This window comes from Schistocerca gregaria, chromosome 8 (genome assembly GCF_023897955.1).
Source record: "Schistocerca gregaria isolate iqSchGreg1 chromosome 8, iqSchGreg1.2, whole genome shotgun sequence".
In the NCBI taxonomy this organism is placed as follows: Eukaryota; Metazoa; Arthropoda; class Insecta; order Orthoptera; family Acrididae; genus Schistocerca; species Schistocerca gregaria.
The window spans coordinates 174751991-174767336 of record NC_064927.1 but is presented as its reverse complement, the minus strand read 5'-3'; the positions used below and the strand labels follow the sequence as shown (position 1 = coordinate 174767336).

Here is a 15346-nt window from a genome sequence, read left to right as displayed (position 1 = left end):
GAAAATTCCGATGTATCAGTTAAAAAGCATGAGATGACATGATCTATTTATACTGACAGTGCAATAGTGCGAAAGATGTATCTTTCGTTATCAGAAATTACTTTTTTTCGTGGTAATTGTCATAGAAACATTGAAACCATATCCTAATTACCTTTTGAACTATGGACAAAATAACACAGGTAAAGATTTAAATGAAAGAAGGGTTTATAAGTAACACAAGTTAGATAACAAAATGATGTGGATAAAAAAAACCAGGTGATAAAGCAAAATAACTTTAATATAAATGATACAAATAATAATTAATTAAAAACGCATGAACAAAGATTTCAAGTGGGGAAAGTATGATAAGAAGAAAATAAGAGAAAATGAAGGCGTTAGTACTATGACTAAAATTACTTTCCAAAGGAATGGAAACAAAAAATTACATTTAAACCTATTAATTGAATGAAAGTAATGATCAAAGTTTTTGGTAAGGATTTAAAAACAAAGACAATTACTGGAGGTGATAATCCAAACCCACAACCTCTTGTATATGAAGCTATTATCCCATCCATTATACCACACAACCAGACTGCGTCATGCAACCTTTCTAACACTGTTGAATGTCACAGAAGATTGCGAACATTTTTTTGTCAGTTAATCGCAAACAAGGGGCGACCTGGGTGAATGGCAGCAGTGTGTTATCTTGGATCTTAACATACTTAACCATCTTTCAAAAAGTTGTTAACACCGCTGGGGACCTCTTAGAGAAATATTTTGACTATGTTGATCGCGATACTGTCTTTGAAATTCTAAAGGTATAAGTGATAAAATACTGGAAGCGGATCCATAGAAACAAGACGTCATTCATATGAGTCGAGGATCATGGAAGGGAAGCACTGGTTGAGAAGATATTGAGACAGGGTTCTGGCATATTCCCAAAGATATTTACTATGCACTTTGAGAAAGCAGTAAAGGCAGCCAATGAAAGATTTGGAGTAGGAATTAAATTTCATGCAGAATTTATAAGATTTTGAGGTTCGTCTATGATACTGTAATTCTGTCAAAGACAGCACAGGAATTGGAGTAGCAAATTGACAGTGCGTTTAAAGGGCGACAGAAGAAATAAGAACAGTGGCATGTAGTTGAATTAATACAGGTGAATCTGAGGAAATTAGATCAGGAAATGAGACGCATAAAGTAGTAAATGAGTTTTGTTGTTTGGGTAGTAAAATAACTTATAATGGTCGGAACAGAGAGGATATTGAACGTGGATTGTCATTGGCCAGAAAACTATTACTGAAGAAGAAAAAAATTGTTAACCTCAAAAAGACAAAAGATTTGTTATGAATTTATTTTCTAGAGGCATTATTCTAGATAGATCAAGTAATTGATGGGGATGTTGTGAACATAATTTTGGCGAAACATTAAATTTGAGGAACAACTTGACTAAAAGAATGGATGAGTGGAGGGATCACCAGTTTAATACTGGAGAGAAGTATGTGGAGTAAAACTCGTAGATGGAGACTAAGAAATAAGTACAGTAAGCAGATTCAAAAAGGATTTAGGTTGCAGTAGTTATACAGGAATGAAGAGGGATGCACAGGATACAGCAACAGAGAGAGCTGCATCAAACCAGTCTTCCACAAGAACAACAATATGTTATATTAGAGATAATTTGAATATACTGTTAACTCTTCAAGTACATAGTTTTATGGTCAGTAACTAACATATAATTTTAGAATTCTTTATATAACATGTAGACAGTTGAGCCATAATTCGTAGCTTGTACAGAGACTTGTACCTTGAAACAAAAGAACATTTTTTCAGTATGACACATGACACTAGAAATTAATGTCTTAACAAATTTAGCTTGAAATTCGAAATTTGTGTTTTTTCAAGGAGCTCCTATTTCAAAATGTATTTAACTCGTAACTGGTTTACAATAAATTTTTTGGTAATTTGATTTCAGTTACTGTATATATTCATTACAACACATTCTTACTTTCTGCCTGCACTCTCGAGAAAGCTATGGTTTGTCTCATGTGTAATCGTGAGGAATAAGGAATTGAAAATAAAAGTTTCCTATCACAGACCGTTATCCACATGTACAAGTTTTATTTTTTGTGAGAGATACATAGTTATAGACAAATATTTTACCCGAGGATAAGTTAAGAAGGGTATTTTTGGTCGTTTTCTTTTTTATTAATATTCTTCAGTGCCTCTGACTATGTACCAATAATACTCAACCAGTTCCCCATGCTATAAACCACTTTCCCATTACTGCAATCTTGTGCTAAAAAGTTTCCCCATGTTCAGCATCTACCTCCCTCAAGTAGTAAGGAAAAAAATCAAGATGAAAATAAAGGAATCGTAATTTTTGGTAACTTACGATGCTTCATATTATGGAAACATAATGATATTCACAATCGGTTTATAGCCACCAGATTTGTGGTTTCCAATAAAGTGTGCACACACTGCCTTTAAGGTATTGCATATTGTTTTTTTAACAAATTATCTAGTCTTTTGTACAGAAGTTTCTGACAATATACTCGTATATGACATATTTCACATAAACACAGCACACAATACAGTAGCAACTGTAAATTCTGGGTAGCGTCAATACTAATTCTTCGAAATTTCTCAAATGGTTTAAGCACAAAACAGAATTGTGGCATTTGTTTCTAAATGCTAATACTAGATGGACAAACAAAAGGATCAAAATACATGTTGAGAGAAGGTTTACCTGTTGCATGTGAACTGAAACTTCCTTCATTTAAGTTAATGCAAATCTCCATCAGAGAGAAAGGCCGATAGCCAGAAGAAGCTGTTCATAGTGGAGAAAAACTAAAATCCCTAAAATGATATCTGAATGAAGCATAGAAAATGAGTCCTAATAATTTACTTTCGTGCAAAAGAGGAGAAACTATTCTGTGCACTGTTAATGATTTATAGTAGAGTAATGATGTAACAGATAGACGATTAAATACAATACTCACAATTTTTTTCTTTTTTACAGCATCTCTACTCTTCAGTAGAATATTCCTTTGGTAGGTATTAGTTCATATTGTATCTTGGAATATTTATTCACATTTGGGAAAACTTATAATTTTACAGGGCAAATTTTAATATCAGACAAAGACTGCACTAGAAGAACAATACAATCATTTACAAAATTTTGTCGAAATTGTATCCAGTTACTGTTACAGCGCACGTTAGAGGTAATTATCTGAGTAGTGACCCGTGCTCTAGGGGTAGCATCTTCGGTCCTGGGTTCAGTGACCGGGTTGTTCTAATCAGAATCGACAGCAGACCAACACCGACAACGATAGTTCAGGTATATATGCCGACGTCGCAAGCTGAAGATGAGCAGATGGAGAAAGTGTATGAGGATATTGAAAGGGTAATGCAGTATGTAAAGGGGGATGAAAATCTAATAGTCATGGGCGACTAGAATGCAGTTGTAAGGGAAGGTGTAGAAGAAAAGGTTACAGGAGAATATGGGCTTGGGACAGGGATGAAAGAGGAGAAAGACTAATTGAGTTCTGTAACAAGTTTCAGCTAGTAATAGCGAATACCCTGTTCAAGAATCACAAGAGGAGGAGGTATACTTGGAAAAGGCCGGGAGATACGGGAAGATGTCTATTAGATTACACCATGGTCAGACAGAGATTCCGAAATTAGATACTGGATTGTAAGGCGTACCCAGGAGCAGATATAGACTCAGATCACAATATAGTAGTGATTAAGAGTAGGCTGACGTTCAAGACATTAGTCAGGAAGAATCAATAAGCTAAGAAGTGGGACACGGAAGTTCTAACGAATGACGAGATACGTTTGCAGTTCTCTAACGCTATAGATACAGCAATAAGGAATACCGCAGTAAGCAGCACTGTTGAAGAGGAATGGACCTCTCTAAAAAGGGCCATCACAGAAGTTGGGAAGGAAAACATCGGTTCAGAGAAGGTAGCTGCGAAGAAACCATGGGTAACAGAAGAAATACTTCAGTTGATTGATGAAAGGAGGAAGTACAAACAAAATCAGGAATACAGATATGCAAGTCGCTGAGGAATGAAATAAATAGGAAGTGCAGGGAAGCTAAGACGAAATTGTTGCAGAAAAAAAAGCCATCGAAAAAGATATGATTGTTGGAATGACAGACTCAGCATATAGGAAAGTCAAAATAACCTTTGGTGACATTAAAGCAACGGTGGTAACACTAAGAGTGCAACGGGAATTCCACTGTTACCCTCAATGAGGGTAAAGATTTGTCTGATGTGATAGAAGATGAAACAGGAGTCGATTTAGAAGAGACAGGGGATCCAGTATTAGAATCGGAATTTAAAAGAGCTTTGTAGGACTTACTGTCAAATAAGACAGACGGGATGGATAACATTCTATCAGAATTTCTAAAGTCATTAGGGGAAGTGGCAACAGAACGACTATTCACGTTGGTGTGTAGAATATATGAGTCTGATGACATACCATCTGACTTTCGGAAAAGCATCATCCACACATTTCCGAAGACGGCAAGAGCTGCCAAGTGCGAGAATTATCGCACAATCAGCTTAACAGCTCATGCATCGAAGCTGCTTACAAGAATAATATACAGAAGAATGGAAAAGAAAATTGAGAATGCGCTAGGTGACGATCAGTTTGGCTTTAGGAAAAGTAAAGGCACGAAAGAGGCAATTCTGACGTTACGGCTAATAATGAAAGCAAGGCTAAAGAAAAATCAAGACACGTTCATAGGATTTGTCGACCTGGAAAAAGCGTTCGTCAATATAAAATGGTGCAAGCTGTACAAGATTCTGAAAAAAGTAGGGGTAAGCTATAGGGAGAGACGGGTCATATACAATATGTACAACAACCAAGAGGGAATAATAAGAGTGGACGATGAAGAACGAAGTGCTCGTATTAAGAAGGGAGTAAGACAAGGCTGTAGCCTTCCGCCCCTACTCTTCAATCTGTACATCGAGGAAGCAATGATGGAAATAAAAAAAAGGTTCAGGAGTGGAATTAAACTACAAGGTGAAAGGATATCAATGATACGATTCGCTGATGACATTGCTATCCTGAGTGACAGTGAAGAAGAATTAAATGATCTGCTGAAAGGAATGAACAGTCTAATGAGCACACAGTATGGTTTGAGAGTAAATCGGAGAAAGACGAAGGTAATCAGAAGTAGTAGAAATGAGAACAGCGCGAAACTTAACATCAGGATTGGTGGTCACGCAGGCAATGAAGTTAAGGAATTCTGCTACCTAGGCAGTAAAATAACCAATGACGGACGGAGCAAGGAGGACATCAAAAGCAGACTCGCCATGGCAAAAAAGGCATTTCTGGCCAAGAGAAGTCTACTAATATCAAATACCGGCCTTAATTTGAGGAAGAAATTTCTGAGGCTGTACGTCTGGAGTACAGCATTGTATGGTAGTGAAACATGGAACAAGGATTGTGGGAAAATTGGAACAGAAGAGAATCGAAGCATTTGAGATATGGTGCTACAGACGAATGTTGAAAATTAGGTGGACTGATAAGGTAAGGAATGAGGAGGTTCTACGCAGAATCGGAGAGGAAAGGAATATGTGGAAAACACTGATAAGGAGAAGGGACAGGATGATAGGACATCTGCTAAGACATGAGGGAATGACTTCCATGGTACTAGAGGGAGCTGTAGAGGGCAAAACCTGTAGAGGAAGACAGAGACTGGAATACGTCAAGCAAATAATTGAGGACGTAGGTTGCAAGTGCTACTCTGAGATAAAGAGGTTAGCGCAGTAAAGGAATTCGTGGTGGGCCGCATCAAACCAGTCAGTAGACTGATGACAAAAGAAAAGGTGACCCAACCTACAACACTCTCACCTACTTCAAATATGTGAGAAACGAGGTACAGCACAACAGTGGACAACAATCTCTGTAAATACTTCAGGGGCTTAACATTCATTGGTGGAGTTGAGGGTGATAGATGTCGGTAAAAATCTATTAAACATTCTGCCACACAATATATTAAATTTCTCTCCATTATTACAATGGAGATTCAAGGAGAGTTCCAAAAAAAGTAAGATATCTTCCACCTGTTAACTCCTTTGGTTCACATAAGGTTATCTTTGTAGAGTCTATTACACTTAATTCATTTGGTGTTATTGTTATAAGACTGTGAGACTGCATAACTGGAGGTCAATGTGTTGTAAGCCTGTCAACAAAATACAAATGATTCATAATAGGCTGCTAACAAACACGGGGCAGAGAGGTTATGATTCTGGGTAAGTTTGTAAAAGTGATATTCTCTACTGACAGATATGTGGGCACTGACAATCCTGTTAGGTGTTTGTCATATTTGAAACACCATTGGGTTTGTTTGCTTCAGGAGACGATGTAAATGTTTGACAGTGATCCAATTTTTATTAATTACTCATTTATCATTGTCTGATTCATATCATAAAACATTTACATTCATGGAAAATATAGAAAAAGATAAAAATATTTGTCTTTAAGAAATTGATTAGTGCTATTTTGGCTTCATTGTCATCTTCAGCTTATATCAGGTGGTCTTCATATCTATATGATATCACCATTGCAGTTCCTGCCACTACTATAAAAATTTGTTTCACAGATATTAGTGGTGCTGTAGTAGGTGTTAAACTGTAGCTGGAGCAGTTATTTTAGGAGTTGTTGAATTATGAAAGGTTATTTCATAATTACTGTCAAGTAACATCATTATGAAATAAACTTTCATAAATTTTAACACTTGCTATAGCTTCACCAACATAAATGGTGCCAACTTATACTGTACTGACAGCTACTAATAAATCGGCCACTGGAGATTTGTGGTAGGCTTACACAATACTTAATCTAACTTAAACTAACGTACAGTAAGGACAACAAACACACCAATTCCCGAGGGAGGGCTCGAACGTCCAACAGGGGGAACCACGGGAACCCTGCAAGGCGCCTGAGACCACGCGGTTACCTCGCACGGCGGTATCTAAGAGAGCAATATCAGATGAACATCAAGACCACCTGAAGCACAGTAACTTGATGATGCCAATCACCCCAAAATAGATCTACAATAATAAAATTTTAATCGAAAACCGTGGCGTCTTGGTTTGTAGGAGAATCTGTACCAAATTTGCCATGATTTAATAGAAAGTGTTGTTTTAAAAATTTTTCACATGTTACTGTGACGATTCAGCAATGCAAACCCCATGAGAAAATAACTGAAGCAATGTTGAAAACTGTATTGGATTTTGTATATTTTGTGGGCGATTTGCTGAGCAGCCGTTGGTCTGATAAAAAAAAGATGTATTATCCATATTTCTTGGCACTACGAGTAACCGGACGATTTCAATGATATGTTGATTAAGTCCTTGATTAGGTATCATGAAAAGTTAATGAAGGAAAGTAAACGCTCCTTGTGAGAGTATATGAAGAATTCGCAAGTATTGCGTTAATGGAATATGGTTGTGGAAGTCAAACACATAGATCCTCTCCTGATGGGAATAGTCCAGTGGTTGTGTGTCATGTTTGATGAGATCTCAAGTGTTCCAAATGCTAATTTTATGTATTGCTATATGATTTTCGTAAGTGAGAGTAAGCCGATAGAGAGACGGAATGCATGCATTTCAAGATTTAAGAGGGTGTGACAGAACATTGGCTTCTTTAGATAGTTCCGGCAAGCCAGTGTAGGTCGGGAGAACTGGTGACATGAGAATAGAGCACAGGAAGCGACAGCCCGGGTACTTACGTGCTGTTATGTTGCTGTTCCCTTCCCCTTTAACGGGCAGGACCAACACCTTGCCTTCTGCTTTGTATGGGCCGACGAGTGTCAATGGCTTATCGGTATGTACCTTTGTCTTCATGTAGTAACTGCCTGGCTTCATCCTGTCAACACAGTCAAGTTGACAAGAGTTATCATGTTCCTTTGGTATAAACTATAATCATTGAATAATCAGTTCTGTAAATAACATCGTTATGAAGTGGGTTTCACTTTCATATGCCAAAGTTCATTGATCCAGTTACTTGGGACACCGAGGCAGGAGTCGAACCGGCGACCATAGCGGTCACGCGGTTCCAGACTGAAGCACCTAGAATAGCTCGGCCACACCGGCCGGTAAAACGTAACTAGAACACGCGGTTTTAAGTGATTACTGAAGTGCTATAATAGTGTGCATACGTCCACAGATAACGGTTTCACATCAAGATTACTACAAAGAATTCTCCCCCTGGCAAGTGGGAAGGTCACGTACCTCAGGCAATTGCGAAGGCGGGAAAATGAAAGTTTTCCGATCTCTGTACCAATTACACAATGATCAAGAACTGGGACAGTCTTCTTGGACTATTGCGTAAATTAGAAAAGACGGGACGCCCGCGTGGGATTACAGAAACGTGGCACCAAACGTATTAATTCTACTTTTACTACACCAGACTTGTTATTATAGGTCCAGTCACAGGTGCGGGATGAAAATCATCAGCCAAGCCATTCTGCATTACAAAATGACTATAAATGTTACTGACGTAAGGCACTTCAGCATTACGATGTGTGACTAAATTACTATACTGATAATGAAATGACACGAAGGAATATTCTGCGAAATTGCGACGAAATGTACGACGTAAGAGAAAATGACATTACAGTGTGTTGAAGAATTATGTTGAAGTAACGACATCACAACGGTTATTGTAAGTGCTTCCGCCTCAAACTCTTAATCACCATAATATCATCCAAATTCCCCAAATACTAGAGCATCCATCTGATATATGTTGTTGTTGTTGTTGTTGTTGTCTTCAGTCCTGAGACTGGTTTGATGCAGCTCTCCATGCTACTCTGTCCTGTGCAAGCTGCTTCATCTCCCAGTACCTACTGCAACCTACATCCTTCTGAATCTGCTTAGTGTACTCATCTCTCGGTCTCCCTCTACGATTTTTACCCTCCACGCTGCCCTCCAATGCTAAATTTGTGATCCCTTGATGCCTCAAAACATGTCCTACCAACCGATCCCTTCTTCTAGTCAAGTTGTGCCACAAACTTCTCTTCTCCCCAATCCTATTCAATACCTCCTCATTAGTTACGTGATCTATCCACCTTATCTTCAGTATTCTTCTGTAGCACCACATTTCGAAAGCTTCTATTCTCTTCTTGTCCAAACTAGTAATCGTCCATGTTTCACTTCCATACATGGCTACACTCCAAACAAATACTTTCAGAAACGACTTCCTGATACATAAATCTATATTCGATGTTAACATATTTCTCTTCTTCAGAAACGCTTTCCTTGCCATTGCCAGTCTACATTTTATATCCTCTCTACTTCGGCCATCATCAGTTATTTTACTTCCTAAATAGCAAAACTCCTTTACTACTTTAAGTGTCTCATTTCCTAATCTAATTCCCTCAGCATCACCCGATTTAATTTGACTACATTCCATTATCCTCATTTTGCTTTTGTTAATGTTCATCTTATATCCTCCTTTCAAGACACTGTCCATTCCGTTCAACTGCTCTTCCAAGTCCTTTGCCGTCTCTGACAGAATTACAATGTCATCGGCGAACCTCAAAGTTTTTACTTCGTCTCCATGAATTTTAATACCTACTCCAAATTTTTCTTTTGTTTCCTTTACTGCTTGCTCAATATACAGATTGAATAACATCGGGGAGAGGCTACAACCCTGTCTCACTCCTTTCCCAACCACTGCTTCCCTTTCATGCCCCTCGACTCTTATTACTGCCATCTGGTTTCTGTACAAATTGTAAATAGCCTTACGCTCCCTATATTTTACCCCTGCCACCTTTAGAATTTGAAAAAGAGTATTCCAGTCAACATTGTCAAAAGCTTTCTCTAAGTCTACAAATGCTAGAAACGTAGGTTTGCCTTTTCTTAATCTTTCTTCTAAGATAAGTCGTAAGGTCAGTATTGCCTCACGTGTTCCAACATTTCGACGGAATCCAAACTGATCCTCCCTGAGGTCTGCATCTACCAGTTTTTCCATTCGTCTGTAAAGAATTCGCGTTAGTATTTTGCAGCCGTGGCTTATTAAACTGATAGTTCGGTAATTTTCACATCTGTCAGCACCTGCTTTCTTTGGGATTGGAATTATTATATTCTTCTTGAAGTCTGAGGGTATTTCGCCTGTCTCATACATCTTGCTCACCAGCTGGTAGAGTTTTGTCATGACTGGCTCTCCCAAGGCCGTCAGTAGTTCTAATGGAATTTTGTCTACTCCGGGGGCCTTGTTTCGACTCAGGTCTTTCAGTGCTCTGTCAAACTCTTCACGCAGTATCGTATCTCCCATTTCGTCTTCATCTACATCCTCTTCTATTTCTATAATATTGTCCTCAAGTACATCGCCCTTGTATAAACCTTCTATATACTCCTTCCACCTTTCTGCCTTCCCTTCTTTGCTTAGAACTGGGCTGCCATCTGAGCTCTTGATGTTCATACACGTGGTTCTCTTCTCTCCAAAGGTCTCTTTAATTTTCCTGTAGGCAGTATCCATCTTACCCCTAGTGAGATAAGCTTCTACATCCTTACATTTGTCCTCTAGCCATCCCTGTTTAGCCATTTTGCACTTCCTGTCGATCTCATTTTTGAGACGTTTGTATTCCTTTTTGCCTGCTTCATTTACTGCATTTTTATATTTTCTCCTTTCATCAATTAAATTCAATATTTCTTCTGTTACCCAAGGATTTCTAGCAGCCCTCGTCTTTTTACCTACTTTATCCTCTGCTGCCTTCACTACTACATCCCTCAGAGCTACCCATTCTTCTTCTACTGTATTTCTTTCCCCTATTCCTGTCAATTGTTCCCTTATGCTCTCTCTGAAACTCTGTACAACCTCTGGTTCTTTCAGTTTATCCAGGTCCCATCTCCTTAATTTCTCACATTTTTTGCAGTTTCTTCAGTTTTAATCTACAGGTCATAACCAATAGATTGTGGTCAGAGTCCACATCTGCCCCTGGAAATGTCTTACAACTTAAAACCTGGTTCCTAAATCTCTGTCTTACCATTATATAATCTATCTGATACCTTTTAGTATCTCCAGGGTTCTTCCACGTATACAACCTCCTTTCATGATTCTTAAACCAAGTGTTAGCTATGATTAATTTGTGCTCTGTGCAAAATTCTACTAGGCGGCTTCCTCTTTCATTTCTTAGCCCCAATCCATATTCACCTACTATGTTTCCTTCTCTCTCTTTTCCTACACTCGAGTTCCAGTCACCCATTACTATTAAATTTTCGTCTCCCTTCACTATCTGGATAATTTCTTTTATTTCATCGTACATTTCTTCAATTTCTTCATCATCTGCAGAGCTAGTTGGCATATAAACTTGTACTACTGTAGTAGGTGTGGGCTTTGTATCTATCTTGGCCACAATAATGCGTTCACTATGCTGTTTGTAGTAGCTTACCCGCATTCCTATTTTCCTATTCATTATTAAACCTACTCCTGCATTACCCCTATTTGATTTTGTGTTTATAACCCTGTAGTCACCTGACCAGAAGTCTTGTTCCTCCTGCCACCGAACTTCACTAATTCCCACTATATCTAACTTTAACCTATCCATTTCCCTTTTTAAATTTTCTAACCTACCTGCCCGATTAAGGGATCTGACATTCCACGCTTCGATCCGTAGAACGCCAGTTTTCTTTCTCCTGATAACGACATCCTCCTGAGTAGTCCCCGCCCGGAGATCCCAATGGGGGACTATTTTACCTCCGGAATATTTTACCCAAGAGGATGCCATCATCATTTAATCATACAGTAAAGCTGCATGTCCTCGGGAAAAATTACGGCTGTAGTTTCCCCTTGCTTTCAGCCGTTCGCAGTACCAGCACAGCAAGGCCGTTTTGGTTAATGTTGCAAGGCCAGATCAGTCAATCATCCAGACTGTTGCCCCTGCAACTACTGAAAAGGCTGCTGCCCCTCTTCAGGAACCACACGTTTGTCTGGCCTCTCAACAGATACCCCTCCGTTGTGGTTGCACCTACGGTACGGCCATCTGTATCGCTGAGGCATGCAAGCCTCCCCACCAACGGCAAGGTCCATGGTTCATGGGGGGGGGGCTGATATATGTAGAGATGCGATAACGAACAACTAGCACATAGCGATATTTAAACAAACATAGCTTATTCACTTGTAAACAATGAGCACAATGTGGTAATTTAACAAATTCCAATTAGAGGAATTAAAAATGCAACCGAATATGTACAAAGTGTGTGGTTACAGCCGAGTCCCCGGAATACCGCTGTGGATGTCACGTGATCCGTATCTGTATCGCTGGGCCATAGTGAGGCCACAGAAAAATATGTCGTTCAATGGATAACTTACAGGATAAGGTGGCCCTAACAAACATATGGATGCTGTAGCTCATATGATATAAAGACCAACATGTTTATTTACCTATGAAATGGAACAGTGGTCCACATTAATCCCCTTTCATAACAAAGGCCCCTCCTGATTTACATGAATAACAAATAACTACAGAATCAGTTCCAATGCTATAATTGCAAACAATAACAAAAATATCAGCTATTAAGATGGAGGAAAGCAAATCTTGTCACCGTTTGAATAATTCAAGAGATTTGGGAATAGACCGCAGTTTACACGTATTGAATTATTGAAAGGTATTACTTGATTGATCACGCAGAGGCTGTTTGATTTTGCTTCGCAGGCAACAAAATTTTCAACTGAGTCACAGTGAGTCTACAACTACATGTAAATCTACATCTACATCCATACTCCGCAAGCCACCTGAAGGTGTGTGCGGGACGGTACCTCGAGTACCTCTATCAGTTCTCCTTTCTATTCCAGTCTCGTATTGTTCGTGGAAAGAAAGACTTTTGGTATGCCTCTGAGTGGATTCTAATCTCTCTGATTTTATCCTAATGGTCTCTTTGCGAGATGTACGTAGGAGGGAGCAATATACTGCTTGACTCCTCGGTGAAGCTATGTTCTCGAACTTTAACAAAATCCCGTACCGAGCTACCGAGGGTCTCTCTTGCAGATTCTTCCACAGGAGTCTATCTATCATCTCCGTAACGCTTTCGCGATTACTAAGTAAACCAGATTGCAGTTATAAGTGTCAAGGGGCATGACAGGGAAGCAGTGGTTGGGAAGGCAGTGAGACATGGTTGTAGACTCTCCCCGATATTATTCAATCTGTATATTGAACAAGCACTAAAGGAAACAAAAGAAAAATTCGGAGTAGGTATTAAAGTCCATGGAGAAGAAATAAAGATTTTGAGGTTCGCCGATGACATTGTAATTATGTCAGAGACAGCAAAGTACTTGGAGGAGCAGTTGAACGGAATGGACAGTGTCTTGAAAGGAAGATACAAGATGAACATCAATAAAAGCAAAACGAGGATAATGGAATGTAATCGAATTAAGTCGGGTGATGCTGAGAGAATTAGACTAGGAAATGAGACACAGTAGTAAAAGAGTTTTTCTGTTAGGGCAGCAAAATAGCTGATGATGGTCGAAGAAGAGACGATATAAAATGTAGACTGGCAATGGAAAGGACAGCGTTTCTGAAGAAGAGAAATTTGTTAACATCGAGTATAGACTTAAGTGTCAGGAAGTCGTTTCTGAAAGTATTTGTATGGAGTGTAGCCTTGTATGGAAGTGAAACATGGACGATGAATAGTTTGGGCAAGAAGAGAATAGAAGCTTTGGAAATGTGGTGCCACAGAAGAATGCTGAAGATTAGCTGGGTAGATCACATAACTAGTGTGGTGGTACTGAACAGAATTAGGGAGAAGAGGAGTTTGTGGCACAACTTCACAAGAAGGAGGGACCGATTGATAGGACATGTTCTGAGACATGAAGGGATCACAAATTTAGTATTGGAGGGCAGCGTGGAGGGTAAAAATCGTAGAGGGAGACCAAGACATGAATACACTAAGCAGATTCAGAAGGTTGTAGGTTGCAGTAAGTACTGGGAGATGAAGAGGCTTGCACAGGATAGAGTAGCATGGAGAGCTGCATCAAACCAGTCTGAGGACTACAGACAACAACAACAACAACAACAAGTTATCGTGTAATGAAGCGCGTTGCTCTCCTCTGGATTTCCTCTATGTCTTCTAACAACCCTATCTGGCGTAGATCCCACACTGGTGAGCAGTACTCAAGCAGTGACGAGCAAGTGTACTGTAACCTACTTCCTTTGTTTTCGGACTGCATTTCCTTATGAATCTTCCAATGAATCTCAGTCTGGCATCTGCTTTACCGCCCATTAATTTTATATGGTCATTCCAGATTAAATCACCCCTAATGCCTACTCCCTGATAATTTATTGAATTAACTGATTCCAGCTGCTAACTTCCTATATTGTAGCTAAATGAAAAAGGATCTTTCTCTCTACGTATTCGCAGCACATTACACTTGTCTACATTGAGATTCAATTTCCATTCCCTGCATCATGTGTCAATTCGTTGCAAATCCTCCTGAATTTCAGTACAATTTTCTACTGTTGCAACCTCTCGGTATACTACAGCATCATCCGCAAAAAGCCTCAGTTAACTTCCGATGTTATCCACAAGGTCATGTGTATATATTGTGAATAGCAACGGTCCTACGACAGTCCCCTGCGGCACACCTGAAATCACTCTTACTTCAGAAGACTTCTCTCCATTGAGAATGACATGCTGCGTTCTGTTATCTAGGAACTCTTCAATCCAATCACACAATTGGTTTGATAGTCCATATGCTCTTACTTTGTTCATTAAAATACTGTGGGGAACCTTACCAAATGCCTTGCGGAAGTCAAGAAAGACGGCATCGACCTGGGAACCCGTGTCTTTGGCCCTCTGAGCCTCGTGGAGGAATAACGGGTGCTGGGTTCCACACGATCGGCTTTTTCGAAACCCATGCTGATTCCTACAGAGTAGATTTCTAGTCTCGAGAAAGTCACTATACTCGAATATGTGTTCCATAATTATGCAGCTGATTGATTCTAGAGACCTAGGGTACACCGCTTCAAAAAGAGGAGCAAGTTACTTCGCATACATTCCGAAGCAGGGTGAATCCCAGCACCGTACCTACAAACGCACTTAAATTATCGCGCCTTCTCCTATATCTCTCACTGTGTTCAGTCCACAGGTGCATGAAGCCTAGTGGGCGCTGTGATTTACCTCAAACTGCCAAGTACCAGATTTGCCTCGTACATCCAGATATAGTCTCTCAGCCACATTTTCTCGCCCGTACTTTCACGAGAAGTCTCATGCATCAAGTTAGAAGCCGATGTCTGTTCTACCATTCTTCGAACAAAGCTGTTCTCTGCTGTTCCTCGAACACAAGTGACCTGTCTCCAGGAGATAGTTCATTCGCCACTGTGCAAACGTGCAAAACTGTTGTATACCAACTA

General features: G+C 39.5%; 1 protein-coding gene across 1 annotated transcript in view; it reads right to left on the bottom strand.

The window, feature by feature from the left end:
* The window catches only part of LOC126284729 (protein takeout-like), a 79883-nt gene that overhangs the window by 14253 nt on the left and 50284 nt on the right, over positions 1-15346 (bottom strand). Inside the window, exon 4 of the mRNA XM_049983863.1 lies at positions 7727-7863. Coding sequence (XP_049839820.1) covers positions 7727-7863 — 137 coding nt within the window. The remainder of the gene's footprint in view (positions 1-7726; positions 7864-15346) is intronic.